The sequence below is a fragment of the Euphorbia lathyris genome, chromosome 1, assembly GCF_963576675.1.
Source record: "Euphorbia lathyris chromosome 1, ddEupLath1.1, whole genome shotgun sequence".
Taxonomy (NCBI): Eukaryota; Viridiplantae; Streptophyta; class Magnoliopsida; order Malpighiales; family Euphorbiaceae; genus Euphorbia; species Euphorbia lathyris.
In genome coordinates, this window is record NC_088910.1 from 49802495 (window position 1) to 49819017 (window position 16523).

General features: G+C 37.9%; 1 protein-coding gene across 5 annotated transcripts; it reads right to left on the reverse strand.

Moving 5' to 3' along the window:
- Positions 1-1702: 1702 nt before the first annotated feature.
- LOC136232140 (uncharacterized) lies at positions 1703-11318 on the reverse strand. Of its 5 annotated transcripts, XM_066021188.1 has the most exons (7): positions 10974-11318; positions 10716-10851; positions 10413-10482; positions 7481-9244; positions 7199-7398; positions 6947-7129; positions 6188-6842 (listed from the first exon to the last, which is right to left on the reverse strand). In XM_066021188.1, exons 5-7 carry the CDS (start codon positions 7304-7306, stop codon positions 6243-6245), a joined length of 891 nt encoding a protein of 296 aa, XP_065877260.1. In that variant the 5' UTR covers positions 7307-7398; positions 7481-9244; positions 10413-10482; positions 10716-10851; positions 10974-11318; the 3' UTR covers positions 6188-6242. The 5 variants fall into 5 exon arrangements, 2 of the variants coding, with proteins under 2 accessions (XP_065877260.1, XP_065877267.1); XM_066021195.1 differs by lacking the exon at positions 7481-9244 and having other exon boundaries at positions 7199-7430; XR_010690336.1 differs by lacking the exons at positions 6188-6842; positions 6947-7129; positions 7199-7398; positions 7481-9244 and adding an exon at positions 1703-2008 and having other exon boundaries at positions 10974-11309.
- Positions 11319-16523: the final 5205 nt, after the last annotated feature.

Here is a 16523-nt window from a genome sequence, read left to right on the forward strand (position 1 = left end):
GGTACCTCTACCATTACCACGACCATTTCCTCTTCCAACTGAATTACCTCCACTTGTTTTGTCACCCTGTGATCCTCGACCTCTCCCAACAGTGTTCAATTTAGGACAATTAGTACGTACATGCCCTTCTTCACCACACTCATAACATGAAATTCTTCTTTTAGATTCTGTTATCCTCCCTGATGACGGGCAATCCTTTTTCAAGTGACCCCTTCCTCCACACTGAAAACATCCCAGAGACCTTTTCCTGCATTCTCCAGAATGAAATTTCCCACACTGAACACATTTTGGACCATTACCACTACTAGCAATGGAAGGACTATACGAAGCTTGGCTAATAGTATCAGATGCTCGGAAATTAGTACGGCTCACAGGTGCTCCTCTTGTGTTCTGACTCTGAGTTTGACCACCTCGAAACTGAGATGATCCCCCTTACACAAACTTGGATCTCCCAATATCCCCTGACTGCTTCTGACTGTTCTCAGATTCTAACTTGCCTTTCAACTTTTCTTTCTGCAATGCTTTTTCCACCCAGCCTCGGTAATGTGTACCTTCATACAAACTCAGTTCATTCTGATAAAATGCACTCAGACCATCTTTGAACCTTTCACATTTAACTTCCTCAGTGGGAAACCACTGACTTGCATAACGGTATAAATCATCGAACTTATCCACATACTCCCTCACAGTCATAGTTCCCTGTTTCAAATTAAAGAACTCATTCCTCTTCGCTTTCTGAAATGATTCAGTCAGATATTCTTTCATGAATTCACGTTTGAAAACATCCTAGTTTAAACCTTCAGGATACAAACCCCTAACTCTAGTTAACCATGTATCTGCTGGCCCATGTAATAAACCAAACACGGTCTTTACTTTATCTTCAGTACTTAACTGCATAGTACTAAAGGCTTTTTCTGTAGCTTTTAGCCAATTATCAGCTTCCTCAGGTTCAATTGTACCCCTGAAATCAAATGCCCCACAGTTTTTGGCATCTTCAATTAACTCACTAGGCCTTCGACGTGCCTCACGTGTTTCCATCATAGTTACTAAAGCTTCAACTAATGTTCGGGGTTCAAGCTGCAGGATTTGTGCAACTTGTGGCATTGCAGCTTATGGAGTCACAGGTGGTACACGATGTTCAGGTTCGGGTGGTATTGGTGGAGGATTAACAGGTTGATTTTCTAGTGGTTGTCTTTGAGGTTGGGAAACAGGTGGAACTCTAGCATCAGAGGCTACACTATCCTCTGTGCTCACGGGACCCCATCCCAATTCTTTTCTTTCTGCATTTCTACCTCTACGCCTATTTAGAGGTGGTCGGCCACGTTGTCGTCTTGGATGCATCTATATGATGAACAAACTATTACAATTTATATATGTGATATGCATGAATAATATTTATTCAACTTCTCAATACACTTTAGTAAGTTATATACTTGACACGGATATACCTATATATATATATACTTATGGACCAACCTATTGCTCTGATACCAAAATGTCAAACCCGATCCAAAATAGAATCAGATATGACAGTGAGACGTTACCACAGACGTGAACGAGTCGGAAGTAACATCTCACAATCAAATGTTAAGAATTACAAATCATGTTTGAACTTAAAAACATTTTCTACATATACTTTTACATTTGTAAAAGGTCGAAATCATTTATATTTTCCAATTACGAACCCTTTTCTCGTGTGTTTTACCAAAACGAGTTCGAAACATAGAAAATTACTCCAATTCTAACTTGTTAACTTTTAATTTGCCTAATCTCACAAATTAACACCATACTTGGACATTCAAACCAAAATCCGGCATACCACAACTTTATATTCGATTCAAAATGGGCGACGTAAGTTCCTACATATTCACAAGCACACAAAAAAACGCCTATATCTACATGTACAAAATGGTATGCAATACCCTAGAAGACGACTTGGACAATCGTGGCCGTATCCAATCCTCGCCTTAGTGTCGAACACTTCCCTCAGTACCTCGTACTTCTTCGCCTAAAAACATTAAAACATTTGAAAATATGAGACAAAAATCTCAGTAAGCAACTATCAATTATAAAAACTAGTTTTTACGTAAAATAGCTATATGTATACATTTGTGAAAACATTTAACCAAACCAAACCTTAACTTATTAACTTGTAAACAACATCAAATTAAAATAGAATGTTGATCAATAACCTCAAATCAAACTTAATCAAAACACAACGATTCTTATATAAACATTTACTAAAAATCGAAGTTCGAATCAAATTCAATATCGTATCCATCACCGAGTATCCCCTCGTAAATCGATCCACAACACGTAAACATAATCGAGACGTCTCTTTAACCATGCCTAATCCCGTATTGGTCTTACCCAACACTTCGCTGCCAATACCCGACTAGGTCTTTAGACTGTGTACACAGGCCATGTTCCTCACTGAACATGGTCTTCAAATATCAAACCACCCGTCCGGACTACTCCTGATGGATACAAACTTTACCCAAAATCCAACCAAACTTCAATTTCATCAAATAGATCCAACTTTACTACAATCATCAATAAATCGAAATCCAACATTTACTGAACCAAAATAGCAATTGAACCCTGAAGAAATCCAAAATATCATTAAAACCCTTAAAGAAATCCAATTGAACACTAATTGAACCAAAATAACATTAAAACCCTTAAAGAATTCCAATTGAACACTAATTGAACCAAAATAGCATTAAAACCCTTAAAGAATTCCAATTGAACACTAATTGAACTAAATTCCAATTTGAACACTAATTGAACCAAAATAACATTAAAACTCTTAAAGAAATTCAAATCAACATCAATTGAACCCAAATAGCACTTAAACCCTTAAGAAAACCAATTCAACATCAATTGAACTAATTATCCCTTAAGAAAACCAATTCAATATAAATTGAACTAAATAATAATCAAACTCTTAGGTAAAACCAATTCAACATCAAGGTAAAACCAATTCAACATCAAAATAGTTCAAAATTACCATTGTGAACTCATTTCCTTCAAACTTGAACACAATCTCAAATCAACAACCAATATTCAAATAATTTCTAAGAAAACCCTTAGGAGACAAATTCATGGAGATTTATAGCTTAATATACATATATTTATACATGCAAACCAAAAACTAGTTGATAGTTACTTACCTTAGCCTAAATTTGAGATTAACACCACAAAACCCTAAATCTGTCCCAAAATCTGCCTAGCCCGTATTCTCTTCTCACACCTCCAAATCAAAATCCCTCCGGTCAGAAGTTGTTTCTATGTGTCTAGAGTCTCCAGTTAAAATTTGAGGTCATTTTGACGGTTAGATTTCCGGCAACACCCAAAACGGTGGAGATGCCCTGTTTTTGGTAGTGGTGGAAGGTGGAGGAGAATGGAGAGAGAGAGTGGAGGAGGAAGAACAATGTAAAAGGATGAATTGATCCAAATGATTTTCAATTCTCAATAAGGCTATATATAGGCCTTGAATTAAGTGGTTAATTAGTCTTTTTGGTCCTCCAAAAATCTAATTTCTTTTAAAACTTACCCTAAACTTATAATTGTTATAAAAATGTGCAATTACCCTCAAAACTATACCCGTAACACCCAATTAATCAACCAATCCTATAACGAATTTAATATAACTTAGGGTTTGGGGTATAATAAATAAAATTTAAGGGCATGGACGTGACAGCAAAAGCCAGAAACCTCGGGGAGATTGATGGAATGGGCAATCCGCCTAGGGGAATTCGATGTTCGCTATGAAAGCCGATCAGCCCTGAAAAGTCAAGTCTTGGCAGACTTTGTGAATGAATTTACTGAAGAAGGTATGAATCTCCCCAAATCTAAAATTGAGGAATGGACGATGTATACAGATGTGGCTTCTTCGGTGGAAGGCGCATGTATTGGCATCGTGATCAAAGGTCCCCAATATATAAAACTACACTACGCTGCAAAACTGGACTTCCTCGCTACCAACAATGCTGCGGAGTACGAAGCCTTGATATTGGGACTGCGCCTGTTAAAGGAAATAACTCCTGAACGGATCGTGATCTATAGTGACTCCCAATTAATGGTCAACCAGGTAATCAAGAATTTTGAGGTAAAAGATGACATTCTGGCCAAATATGTGGATGAGGTTAAGAAGTTGCTAAATCACCTCGAAGAGACACCAAGTGGGAATTAATCCAAGTGCCTCAAGGATCTAATACAGAGGCCGATCACCTAGCCAAAATGGCTTCAAGCAAGGAGCAGTGGGCGGATCTGTAGTGCCCGTTTGAGGTCAAGACAGCACCGGCATTCGCCTCGAAGATGGTATCCTTACTCACGTCTGTGGAGAGTGATTGAAGATCACCAATCCGCCAATATCTGATAGATGGAACTTTGCCTTTGGACAAGGAGGAAGCTCGACGGATAGTAAGGAAGGCGGCCTATTTCTCCGTGATAAATGATTACCTATACAGAATGTCTTTCAGCCACCCCTGGCTGAAATGCATTGTGCCAGAAGAGGGACAGCAGATCCTCAAGGAGTTGCACGAAGGCACATGTGGAGCCCATGAGGCATCTGCCTCCATTTTGAAGAAATCCAGGTTAGCAGGATTTTATTGGCCCATAGCGGAACTTGATGCTCAAAAGTTAGTGGAGTCTTGCCATAATTGTCAGATTCATGCAAATGAGTCACACACAGCTAAACACCTTCAAAGGCCCATTATCGAAGGTCGACCTTTTGCAGTTTGGGGAATTGATATCATTGGACCCTTTCCTCCTACCAAAAGACAGAGGAAGTATGTGGTAGTGGCAGTAGATCATTCCACCAAATGGGTAGAGGCTGAAGCTGTCTCCTCTATCAATGCTGAACGAATGGTGGAGTTCGTCAAGGATAACATCGTAGGAAGGTATGGAGTTCCCCACACAATTATCACTGACAATGGAACGCAATTCAACTGTGGAGAATTCAAAACTTTCTGTGAAAAATTGGGCATTCAGAACAGATTCGCCTCCGTTTATTATCCTCAATCTAACGGTATGACCGAAGTTACAAATCGGATGATCGTTAAGGGAATAAAGAAAAGGCTGGGGGAGCATGACAAAAAGTGGGCGGATCAGTTAATGAGCGTCCTATGGGCGTATCGCACTACTCCCAGAATAGCCACAGGCGAAACACCATTCGCCCTTTCTCATGATGTGGAAGCTGTAATCCCAGTCGAAATACAGGTCCCAAGTGACAGAGTTGCATTCTATTGTGAGGATGAAAATAATCAAAGGTTGAAAGAAAGTCTTGATCAAGTGGAAGAAAAGCGGGAAAAGGCATATGTACGCATGGCAGCCTACAAGCAGCGGATCGCGGCTTATCATGACAAAAATGCAAAGCTAGTCAATCTGAATGTGGGAGATCTCGTGCTCCGAAAAGCAGACAAAATCCAATCTACGGAGGGGAAAGGAAAGCTGGGGATCACCTGGACAGGTCCGTACCGAATAGTTACCGAGATTGGATTCGCCACATTTAAAATACAAGACAAGGAGGGAAATACGCTGCCGCGTACATGGAACATCCAGAACCTCCGCAAATATTTCACCGGAAAATAGAATGTAATCACGGTCTTGAGTACTCTTTTTCCTTTGATAAGTTTTTATCCCATGAGGTTTTTCTTACCAAAGGTTTTAACGAGGCTCACATATAAGACCAATCTACTGTAATAAGGCACATCGCCATTCAATAAAAAGCACTTTTTGTCCTATCAATTCTTTTTTAAGTATTTGTTTTGTAGCAATATAAATATTCCGGACTAAAAAAGAAGGGGGGCCAACAAACGCATTCAATGCTATCATGACATAGCTACTTTCTTTACTTTCTCCTCAAAGATAGGAGAACAATCTCATGGGCGGATCAATCCTTAAATGATCACCATTAGATATAGAGTTAAAACATTTCTCGGACGCGAGATCTTTACACTCAATCACACCCTTTCCAAAGAAGGGTTCAAAGACCTAAGGGCGGATCGATTCACCTCAAAGATAGGAAGCAAATCGATCACCTAAGGCAGCTTAACTTCCTCTAAAAGGAATAAAAGCTTCAAGCCTTCACAAAGATTCACACCACGAGGTATGGCTGGCCACCTACTTCAAATCAATCCTAAAGCCTATAAATTTACTTGCTGAAATATTATAAGGCATAAAGTAAAGTAAACGGTTATCATAAGGATTAAAAATTGTACTTAGTTTTACAACAAAAACTAAACGTCTGTAGGAGCATCCTCCTTAGCATCCTTTACACCAGATGTGCCCTCTAGTGGGGTTTCCTTCTCTACAGAAACAACTCCTTCTTGAGGAATAGTACAATCGGTTATCAGCTCCCCACTTTGGTCACCCGCCTTCAAAGGCACTTTATCGGGGTCCTCTGGCTCAAGGTCGACAAGGGGCTTGCTTTCTTCGGCGGATCCGTTCATCACCTTGTGAATGTAATCATGGATGTAGTCCTTGACTTCTGGAATTTTGCGATACTTAAGGACAACATCCACGTCAGGAACCACGAACTCCGGATCTGTAAAATCAATCTCGGGATGCGCCAGTTGAACATACGCCATGATCCACTCGCCATAGTAGTAAGCTCGCTCCCCTGCCAAGATCTCCGTGTCCTCTAAAGCAGCTTCATATTCTTTAGCATCCGCATCCATTTGCTTCTTCAATTTAAGGATCTCAGCATCCTTTAGGGCAATGGCGGACGTAGCGTTCGCATTGGCAACGACGATCTCCTTCTCCAACCTTTCTATGGTTGCCTTATCCGCCACTCCTTGAAGGAGATCCGCTTCCATGGCACGCATACGGGTGTATACCTATCAATGCAAAAGCCCAATTCAAGCGAAAGAACAACAAAAAAAATCTCCCCAAAGGAGATCACTCTTTCATCCAAAAATGCGGAAAAAGATAAGGAACTTACCGTAAGAAGCTCCGTTTTTCCCATCTGGACATGGGCTGATCCCGAGATCTTATTTTGGCTCTCCCGAACTTCCCCAAGTTGGCCAAGAGCTTCGTCCAAGTCATTGATGACGGATTCATTTCTCAGAGATCCTTTGTCACCATACTTGGCGGACCAGTAACCTTCCAGGTTCGGCTTCACCAACTATGCAAACATTAAAAAATAAAAAGTAAGATTCAAGTAAGAGAAGAGAAAATAATACGATCAACGTACCTCTTCGAGTCTTGCCGTTGGTTTCACGACACGCATGGCATCTGCCATTAGCTTTCCTCCACCTATGGATACAGATTTCTTCTTCTTTAGAAGAGGAGGATCAACCATATCGCCAGTAGGGCGCTTCTCCAAGCTCTAAGGAGGATTCGCTACTTGCCCCTTCTTTCGAGCTTCATCCTCCTTCAGTTTCTTACGTATCTCTACAAGAGCGTGACTGGCCTTAGACAAACCCCTGATAAAAGAACCATAAAATAATCAAGGTTCAAGGAAAAATAAAGTTACCTTCATCGAGTTCTGTAAACTTCACATAAGTGATCTTGTTCCCTTCCTAGAGGATTAAGGGAATATCATTCATCATGAAGTCCAAGGCGTCAGCGTATGTCCAGGCCTCCGCCTTGACACTTTTCATGATTTTCGCCACTTCCTCATCACTGTTCGTCAATATACGCATGTCTCCCGCCATATGCAAAGGTTTGGCATTCCAAACCGACGGAAAGCCTAGAGACTCGCCCTCCCTTATCTTTACATAGAAAATTTTCTCATCCCAGAGATGGACATTGGACATCTTGCCAGAAAACGACGAATAGGTACCAAATTTAGCAAAGGTGTAAAAGGACTCGGCCTTTAGTTTCGTCGGTTTGTGAAGTGTTCGGAAGACTCGAGGGTTACAAACTATCCCTAAGTTTGAAGCTAAATAACAATCCAGGGCCAGGTCTAACCATCCATTTGGATGCAGCTGGCTGACAGTGATGTCAAAGTTAGGATATCCGCCATCATCTTAGGAAGAGGAAGCCGGAACCCTCTTTCGACGTGACAACTGTACACAGACAAATACCCAGTTGGCGGACAGGCGGGTCGTTGATGAGCTTCCGCCAATTTAGTCTCGTATTCTTTTATCCAAGGAAAGCGATCCACCAGATTCGCTAGATCCACGGCGCTCATACGGGAGGAAGTGGATTCCGCACGAGGCGCCTTTTTCCTAGACGGAGCTGAAGAAGATGCCTCCATTCCCGAAAACCGCCTAGAATCTATTGTCGGAGAAAAACAAGTAACGACGATGGGAAAGTTCTGAATCCTACCTGAATGAGTTCGATTGCTATTACACACCGAGTTACGCAACTCAGCTAAGTCGTAACTGACAGTACCTTCGGAAGAATCAGAATTTTCCGAAGAAGAAGAAGTCCAGCTAACTACGGTTTCGGAAGAAGTGGTCAAATTAAAAAGTTCAAATGTAGACTCGGAGGATGAAGAAGAACTCCTAAACATTTAGAAAAATAGAATGAAAAGATTCACTTACATGAGAGTTAAAGCTTCGAGGATTCTGAACTCCGGAAAACTCTGGGCAAAAAACTCGAAGGAAGATGGAAGAGGAATGCAAATGGAGTGGAAAGAGAAAAAGAGGAAGGAAGAAGGCGTTTTCTCTTTCCTCGAGCGGCGCGCCTACGACACGTGTCACCCATCGATTGGCATCGAGCAGAGTGACCATCAATGCAAGTCATTATGACGGCGCACGAAGAAGCTCAAAAGCCCTAAAGGACTTTAAAGGAACTTTAGGGGGGCTTCTGATAACATTGGGATATTATCCAAAGGATCAAAGGAGATATTCGCCTAGATCGACCACCTGATACCAGAATGCCATGGCGTATCAAGTGAGGAGATCCGACAGGCGGATCACCAAGACTCTGCCACGTGAGATCCGGAGTCAAACCTATGTGGAGATCCGCCATGACCCCTCGGTCCGCCAGCTGAGCAGCGGAGCCGATTCCGCAATAAAGGCCATTAATGAGCTATTAATAAGCTAACGGGCATACCTAAAGGAAACCAGTAACCGCCATTAATGAAGCATTAATGAAGACTTTCTAGTTACTAAAGGTTACAACTTCACGACTATATATATAGCTTGCATCTCAAGCTAGCAAGGTACACCTTCACACAATCCTTGAAACCCTACTTTGTCAATTCAGTTTACTCTTCCATACTTTATACTGACTTTGGCATCGGAACTTTCCCCCGTCGAACCCAATGACGCCCCCACAGGGACGGAAGCTGATCGGAAATTCTCCACAAGTTATCAATGAGGCATGTAAGAATATGAGAATTATAAACACATTGCAACAATTATCAAATTATACAGATGGCATATAGGCTGATTATAAGTGAAAATGAACATTAGAGTCCATTAATTCCAAATAGGCCTTAGGATCAACAATAGCTACGGTGCTTAATTTTGAAATTTACTGAACTTTTAAGCACAGAAAAGACTTCAAAATTGCACGATATAGAGAATGTACCATAGCAGACATGTAATACTAATTTATACTATTTGAAATACTCAACTGAGTAGGCATTAACATTAAGGGTGTGCATCGGTCCAAAACCAAATCGAAAAACCCTTTGGAATAGTTATACTTGTTTACAAGCTCTCGCTCTTGAGACTGAAAGAGGCTGAAGGTATTTTCAGCTAGTTATATCAGTTAAGTCTCCACAATGGCATTGTCATTTAGCATAACTATAAAACAGAAATGTCAGAATTTTGACAACCTCAGAATTTATGGCAACAGATAACATTGCTTGAAATATGTCAGCAAATTCCTAATTGATTTGATATCTCCCAATCAAACTACATCCTCAATGGGAATGTTTATTGATTGAAAAATAGATGCATGGAAGGATGACCGAAAAATGCCTAATAGCTATGCAGATGAAGATAAATATGACTTTGATAGTAGCATTCCAGCCAAAAATTCAAAGCTCAAGTGAAATTGAACTTCCTTGATTCTCTTGTGATGAATTGAAACATAGTACCACGTTGACTTCATAGTTAATACACTATGCTCCCTGAATTGAAAAGATTAACACCCTACGTTGTAAAAGGAAACAAGATCAACCAGCTATAAAACATCATCACTACCAACCAAAAACAAAAACAAAATGAATTCTATAAATATGATACTCAATGCAGAATTTTACTGCTATAATATTTATGCAAAGAGATCCAACAGGACCCGAGGAGATCGACAACTAGCAAATTGAGGGTCCTCCACCTCCAACCATTTTTCTATAGAAGGCATCATATCAAATGTTCATTATTAGAAGGCTCAATCAAACTTATATTCCTAACAACTTGCAAAGATAATGCAGAGATTAGTGATTTTGTTATTATGCACACACAACTTCCTTTTATAACATATGAAGAGAGAAAGAGGAAAATTACCCAAGTCATTAATTTGCAGCAGGCCAATATGACAGCAGGCACATAAGCCTCAAGAGGATCAAGCCTTTTCCTGGTAATTATAAAATAGAAACTCAAAACTGTCACATACTTATCCAAATAGCAAATGCAATTAGGAAAATGTGAATCTCTTTCAACAAATGCAAAAACGACAAATAGTGAGATGAGAAAAAACTAAACTACCTCCTTTATGAAGCCATGAATAAGCATCAATACCTACCTATCTAAAAACTCAATGAATTTAAGTCATAAAGAGAAATTGACAAAGTAAAAGCTAATCTTAACTGCTTCAACAGTCGGTAGAGAAGGCATGACTCCATCTTCCTCGACAGCCGACGAGGTTTACATCTTTGGTAGAGAAGGCAGGGCTTCGTTTTCCTCATTACTAGTAGAGACATGGCCAATAGCTCATACTATTGCTCTGCGCATGAAAAGTTGGATTTGTAGAAGAAGCAGCAGAAGCAAAAGAATAGGCATAATTAGAACAGGAAGAAGACCATGACATGAAGCCTATGTTTTAAACCAATTGTTAAGATGGCTCACCTTATAATTTTTTTTAGTACAAGATGACTCAGATGAGACTTTTTCTGGCTAAAACGGAGCTTCACACCTCGGTCGCGGTTGTACGATTGCCCAATTCATTGTTTCGACAAATTTCTTCTTAGGAAGGGTTAAAGTTTCGACTCAAAAAATTAATGGAAGATGAAGATGGATTTCTGAAACTCGATAATGACTGCAATCTATCAAACTCAAACTTAGAAGATGGAGGCGTTTAGCAATGGAATTAAATGTCGAAGATGAAGGTGTAGAGGCGAGGAAGAAAGAGATGTTCGGTTGGAGAAGAAGAGGCATGGCGTAGAAAAGGGGTGAGAAATATGGAAGACTGGAATAAAAGGTAACCGGTTAAAATAATTGTATAAACGTTTCAAAGAAATAAGTGGTTGAGATTAAGGTGCTGATTGATAAAACTGAAAATTAAGTACTGAAAAATTAAGTGCTGAATTTTAAGTGCTGAATATAATAAATGCTGAAAATATTTAGCTATAAAACTGTTTGGTTTTTACTGAAAATTAAGTGCTTAATGTAATTAATATGTTTGATAACTACAATGTAAAAAAACACAAAATAATAAATTAGACAATTTTACCCTTTTATATTTTTTATTAATTTTTATTCTTTTATATTAATTCAACTAATCTAAAGAAAAAAATAAAATAAAATATAATAGATATTATACAAATATTATAAATTCTCAGATGGAACTAAAAATAATTGAAGGAATACATATTAAATAATTCAAACAAATACATATTAAAAAAATAAATATACCGAAAATCCATATAAAAAAATCACACTAAACTGATAAGACAAAGACAAAAAAAAAAAAAAAATCAGAGAAAGATGTTGAGTTGCACTAAACTTTAAAGGTATAATAATATGATTTCTATAAAAAAAAATAGTCAATACGATTAAAATAATTAAAATTATGTAGTGAGCTATTCCAAAAAAAAAATTATGTAGTGAGCAGCGTTTTTTTCCCTCAAAGATGTGCTGAGCGTGTTAAGTGAGTTTTTTAAGTAGAAAATTTTAACTTACCATTTTAAGTGCATTTTAATTTAATTGAGAAATTTAAGTAGTTAATAAAAAGTGGTTATCAAACACACTTATTTAATTTAAGTGCTGAATATATTAATTTAAGTGTTTTTTCTAGTTATCAAACAAGGCCTAAGTGTAAATATAGTGTACGGTCAGTTAGACAAAGTAATTGTTACTTTGTTTTTCAACGAAGTAACTATAGCCTGCACCATATATATATTATATTTATATATTATAATATATATATTATATAGTATATCGATCCGAGTCAGGCCGGACCGGGCCGATGTAAAATTCGTAAAGCCCAAGCCCGTCCAATTTTTGACGGGCTTATACGCGCTTGGGCCGGGCCAGACTTGGCAATATCACCGTTCGTTCTGGGGAAAATTAGTCGAGAAGAACTAGGGATGCAACTGGGGTACGGGGCGGGACGATGAAATGGTATCCCCGTACCTGTAAAGCCCCGACAGGTAATCCCCGATTAATCCCCGTAATAAATGAAATACAAAAAAAAGTTTACTTAAAATGTAAAAATGAAGAATCGAACCTCTAACCAATTAATACAACATCAAACATCAAACATCTTAATGAAAAACCTGCGGCAGCTAACTAGCTGTTTTCTAATGAAAAACACAAAAACTCACTTGATAGGCGCTGCATCTACCCTTTCTTGCTCTTTCAGCCTATCAATGATAGGAATAGGGATAATGGACTCGGAGTTCCCTATGCACCGAATGCTCTTGCTTCTCTGGTCGCCTTTAGTTTCACCGGAATCCTCAACTGTTAAGGCCATGCAGTTGCATTCAGTAAATTACACACATTGGATTCGATTGTTTTATAAGGAAATTGTAGTTTCCCTGGTCGGGAGGAGGTTGCCGGGAGTGCAAGGATAACTTGAACCAAGCCACATGAGTAAAGAGGGGATGCCGCCATTGGAACAATCTCAAGAGGCGGAATTATATAAATCAAAGTAGATGGGGGTGGAATGTTGCCTGACTAACCTTATATAGGTGATGTGAGATTGTGAAATCAAGGCCTTATCTTAGTGCTTTATATAGGACATGTTAAGTGAGATTGTAAAATAAATGTTAGTGAGAAGTAATGATTTAGTCTTTGTTTTTAAAAAAAAACAGCAGTGTTTGTTTCACAAAGAGCCAATTTTGAAACTCAATGGTAGTCTAATACATGTGTTTTCCACGTATGAAATGCAAAAAGACAAAATAGATTTATTTTGAAACACAACGGTAGTCTACTACATGTGTTTTCCACGTATGAAATGCAAAAAGACAAAATTATGGATATTAGTTTTATAATTATGGATATTAATTTTTAATTTTTATTCCTTTTATAATTATGGATATTAAAGGTCTTATCTTAGTGTTTTATATAGGTGATGTTAAGTGAAATTGTAAAATAAATGTTAGTGAGAAGTAATGATTTAGTCTTTGTTTTTAAAAAAAAAAACAACAGTGTATGTTCCACAAAGAGCCATTGAAGCTCAACGGTAGTGTGGTGTTTTCCCTGTATGAAATGCAAAAAGACAAAATTATGGATATTAATTTTTATTCCTTTTATAATTATGGATATTAAAGGTCTTATCTTAGTGCTTTATATAGGTCATGTTAAGTGAGATTGTAAAATAAATGCTAGTGAGAAGTAATCATTTAGTCTTCGTTTTTGAAAAAAACAGCAGTGTATGTTCCACAAAGAGCCATTGAAGATCAACGGTAGTGTGGTGTTTTCCACGTATGAAATGCAAAGAGACAAAATTATGGATATTAATTTTATAATTATGGATATTAATTTTTAATTTTTATAATTATGGATATTAAATGCCTTATCTTAGTGCTTTACATAAGTGATGTTAAGTGAGATTGTAAAATAAATGTTAGTCAAAAGTAATGATTTAGTCTTCGTTTCTGGAAAAAAAACAGCAGTGTATGTTCCACAAAGAGCCAATGAAGCTCAACGGTAGTGTGGTGTTTTCCACGTACGAAATGTAAAAAGAAAAAATTATGGATATTAATTTTTAATTTTTATTCCTTTTATAATTATGGATATTAATTTTTATGGTACAAAAGTCTCATTACTTTTTTTTATAATTGCACATTATATCTATGTTGCAGGTATCCCTCGTAGGTCATGGTCATATAAGCTGCAGGGATTCCTGGTGGTGCACAACTCTCTTGAGTCCTAGAGAAATGATGCAATCACCACAGATACTTAGATGTGCAATAAGAAAGCAATGAATCTTGACAGGCATTCATTAACCAATCCTCGTTTTGCATTCTATGAAGGATTTAACAATAATCAATTTCCCCAGCACGTACCTCCAAATGATTGCAACTAAAAATAAAAACATCCCCCCATACACTAGGCACTATCACTACAAAAAAAGGGGCTTTAGTGGCCTTTTTGTAGCAACATTTTAGTTGACTGCCCCTTTGGTGACGGATTTGGGGCGCTCGGTAAAACCGCCCCTAGATTTTGTAGGGGCGGTTAAAACCTAGTTGCACGGCTATACCGAAAGAAAAAAAAATATTGCAAACCACAACAGAAAAAATCGCCCCTTCACAAGTTAGAGCACGACTATATATTGCAAATCACAACAGAAAAAAAATATTTGCTTACTACGTTTAGAGTACCTAAGCAAATAGATTCATATTTATATTTTTTTTTTGTGGATGCACATTGTACTAAGCAAACTCGGTAAAGACCGTAAAATTACACTATCGAATTATGGTTTTATATCCATTATTTGGGGGCTTGATTTATAAATACAAAACAAGTTATTTCATACAGTGAAAAACAATTTATATCCATTATTTGCGGTAGCTAACTAACTGTTTTCTAGTGAAAAACATAAAAACTCACTTGATAGGCGCTGCATCTACCCTTTCTTGCTCTTTCAGCCCATCAATGATAGGAATAGGGATAATGGACTCGGAGTTCCCTATGCACCGAATGCTCTTGCTTCTCTGGTTGCCTTTAGTTTCACCGGAATCCTCAACTATTAAGGCCATGCAGTTGCATTCAGTAAATTACACATATTGGATTCGATTGTTTTATAAGGAAATTGTAGTTTACCTGGCCGAGAGTGCGAGGACAACTTGAACCAAGCCACGTGAGTAAAGAGGGGATGCCGCCATTGGAACAATCTCAAGAGGCGGAATTATATAAATCAAAGTAGATGGGGGTGGAATGTTGACTGACTAACCTTATATAGGTGATGTGAGATTGTGAAATCAAGACATGTTAAGTGAGAAGTAATGAGTAGTCTTTATTTTTTTAAAAACAACAGTAAAGTTTGTTTCACAAAGAGCCAATTTTGAAACTCAACGGGTAGTCCAATAGAGGTGTTTTCCATGTTGAATTGCAAAAAGACAAAATAGATTTATTTTAAAACAAAACAGTAGTCTACTACACATGTTATGTACTCATTTGGTAAGTAAAATGAGTTAAAATGGCAGTTAGGGAGCAGAATTTTCAAGTCTACATTTCATTACCTATAGGCTATAGCAGCTGCATTTTAATGGAAATAACATGAGAACTCAATGAACCAAATATCAAACATGGTATTTCTAAAGAATGTCAGCACTACCCTGCACAAGGAACATTTCAATACACTACCCTGCACAAGGAAATTGTAGTTTACCTGGCCGGGAGGAGGTTGCCGGGAGTGAGAGGACAACTTGAACCAAGCCACGTGAGTAAAGAGGGGATGCCGCCATTGGAACAATCTCAAGAGGCGGAATTATATAAATCAAAGTAGATGGGGGTGGAATGTTGCTTGACTAACCTTATATAGGTGATGTGAGATTGTGAAATCAAGACATGTTAAGTGAGAAGTAATGAGTAGTCTTTATTTTAAAAAAAACTAGTAAAGTTTGTTTCACAAAGAGCCAATTTTGAAACTCAACGGGTAGTCCAATAGAGGTGTTTTCCACGTTGAATTGCAAAAAGACAAAATAGATTTATTTTAAAACAAAACAGTAGTCTACTACACATGTTATGTACTCATTTGGTAAGTAAAATGAGTTAAAATGGCAGTTAGGGAGCAGAATTTTCAAGTCTACATTTCCTTACCTATAGGCTATAGCAGCTGCATTTTAATGGAAATAACATGAGAACTCAATGAACCAAATATCAAACATGGTATTTCTAAAGAATGTCAACACTACCCTGCACAAGGAACATTTCAATACATTAAGAATGGCAACATCATCCAGATTAAAAATCAACACTACCCTGCACAAGGAACATTTCAATCCATTAAAATGTTGCTTGGCATCTTCTACCACATTTATGACATCTTCTCCCTGTTGTAAAACCGAAAGTATATTTATCATAAGATTACCAAAAATAATTATATCAAAAGAAAAGGAAGAACAAATTGAACACGAATCATAAACCTGGGAGTTATAGGTTCCTTCATAAACGCTTTTATGCTAGATACTGGAAGCTGAAAAGCACCCTCCACAAAAGTTGGATTTAGTT

Coding starts and splice junctions, on each gene's coding strand:
- LOC136232140 (XM_066021195.1), bottom strand. CDS start 7,306: ATGGTTGATCCTCCTCTTCTAAAGAAGAAGAAATCTGTATCCATAGGT. Junction 7,130..7,198: donor CAACGGCAAGACTCGAAGAG/GTACGTTGATCG, acceptor ATGTTTGCATAG/TTGGTGAAGCCGAACCTGGA. Junction 6,843..6,946: donor GAAAAACGGAGCTTCTTACG/GTAAGTTCCTTA, acceptor TTGCATTGATAG/GTATACACCCGTATGCGTGC.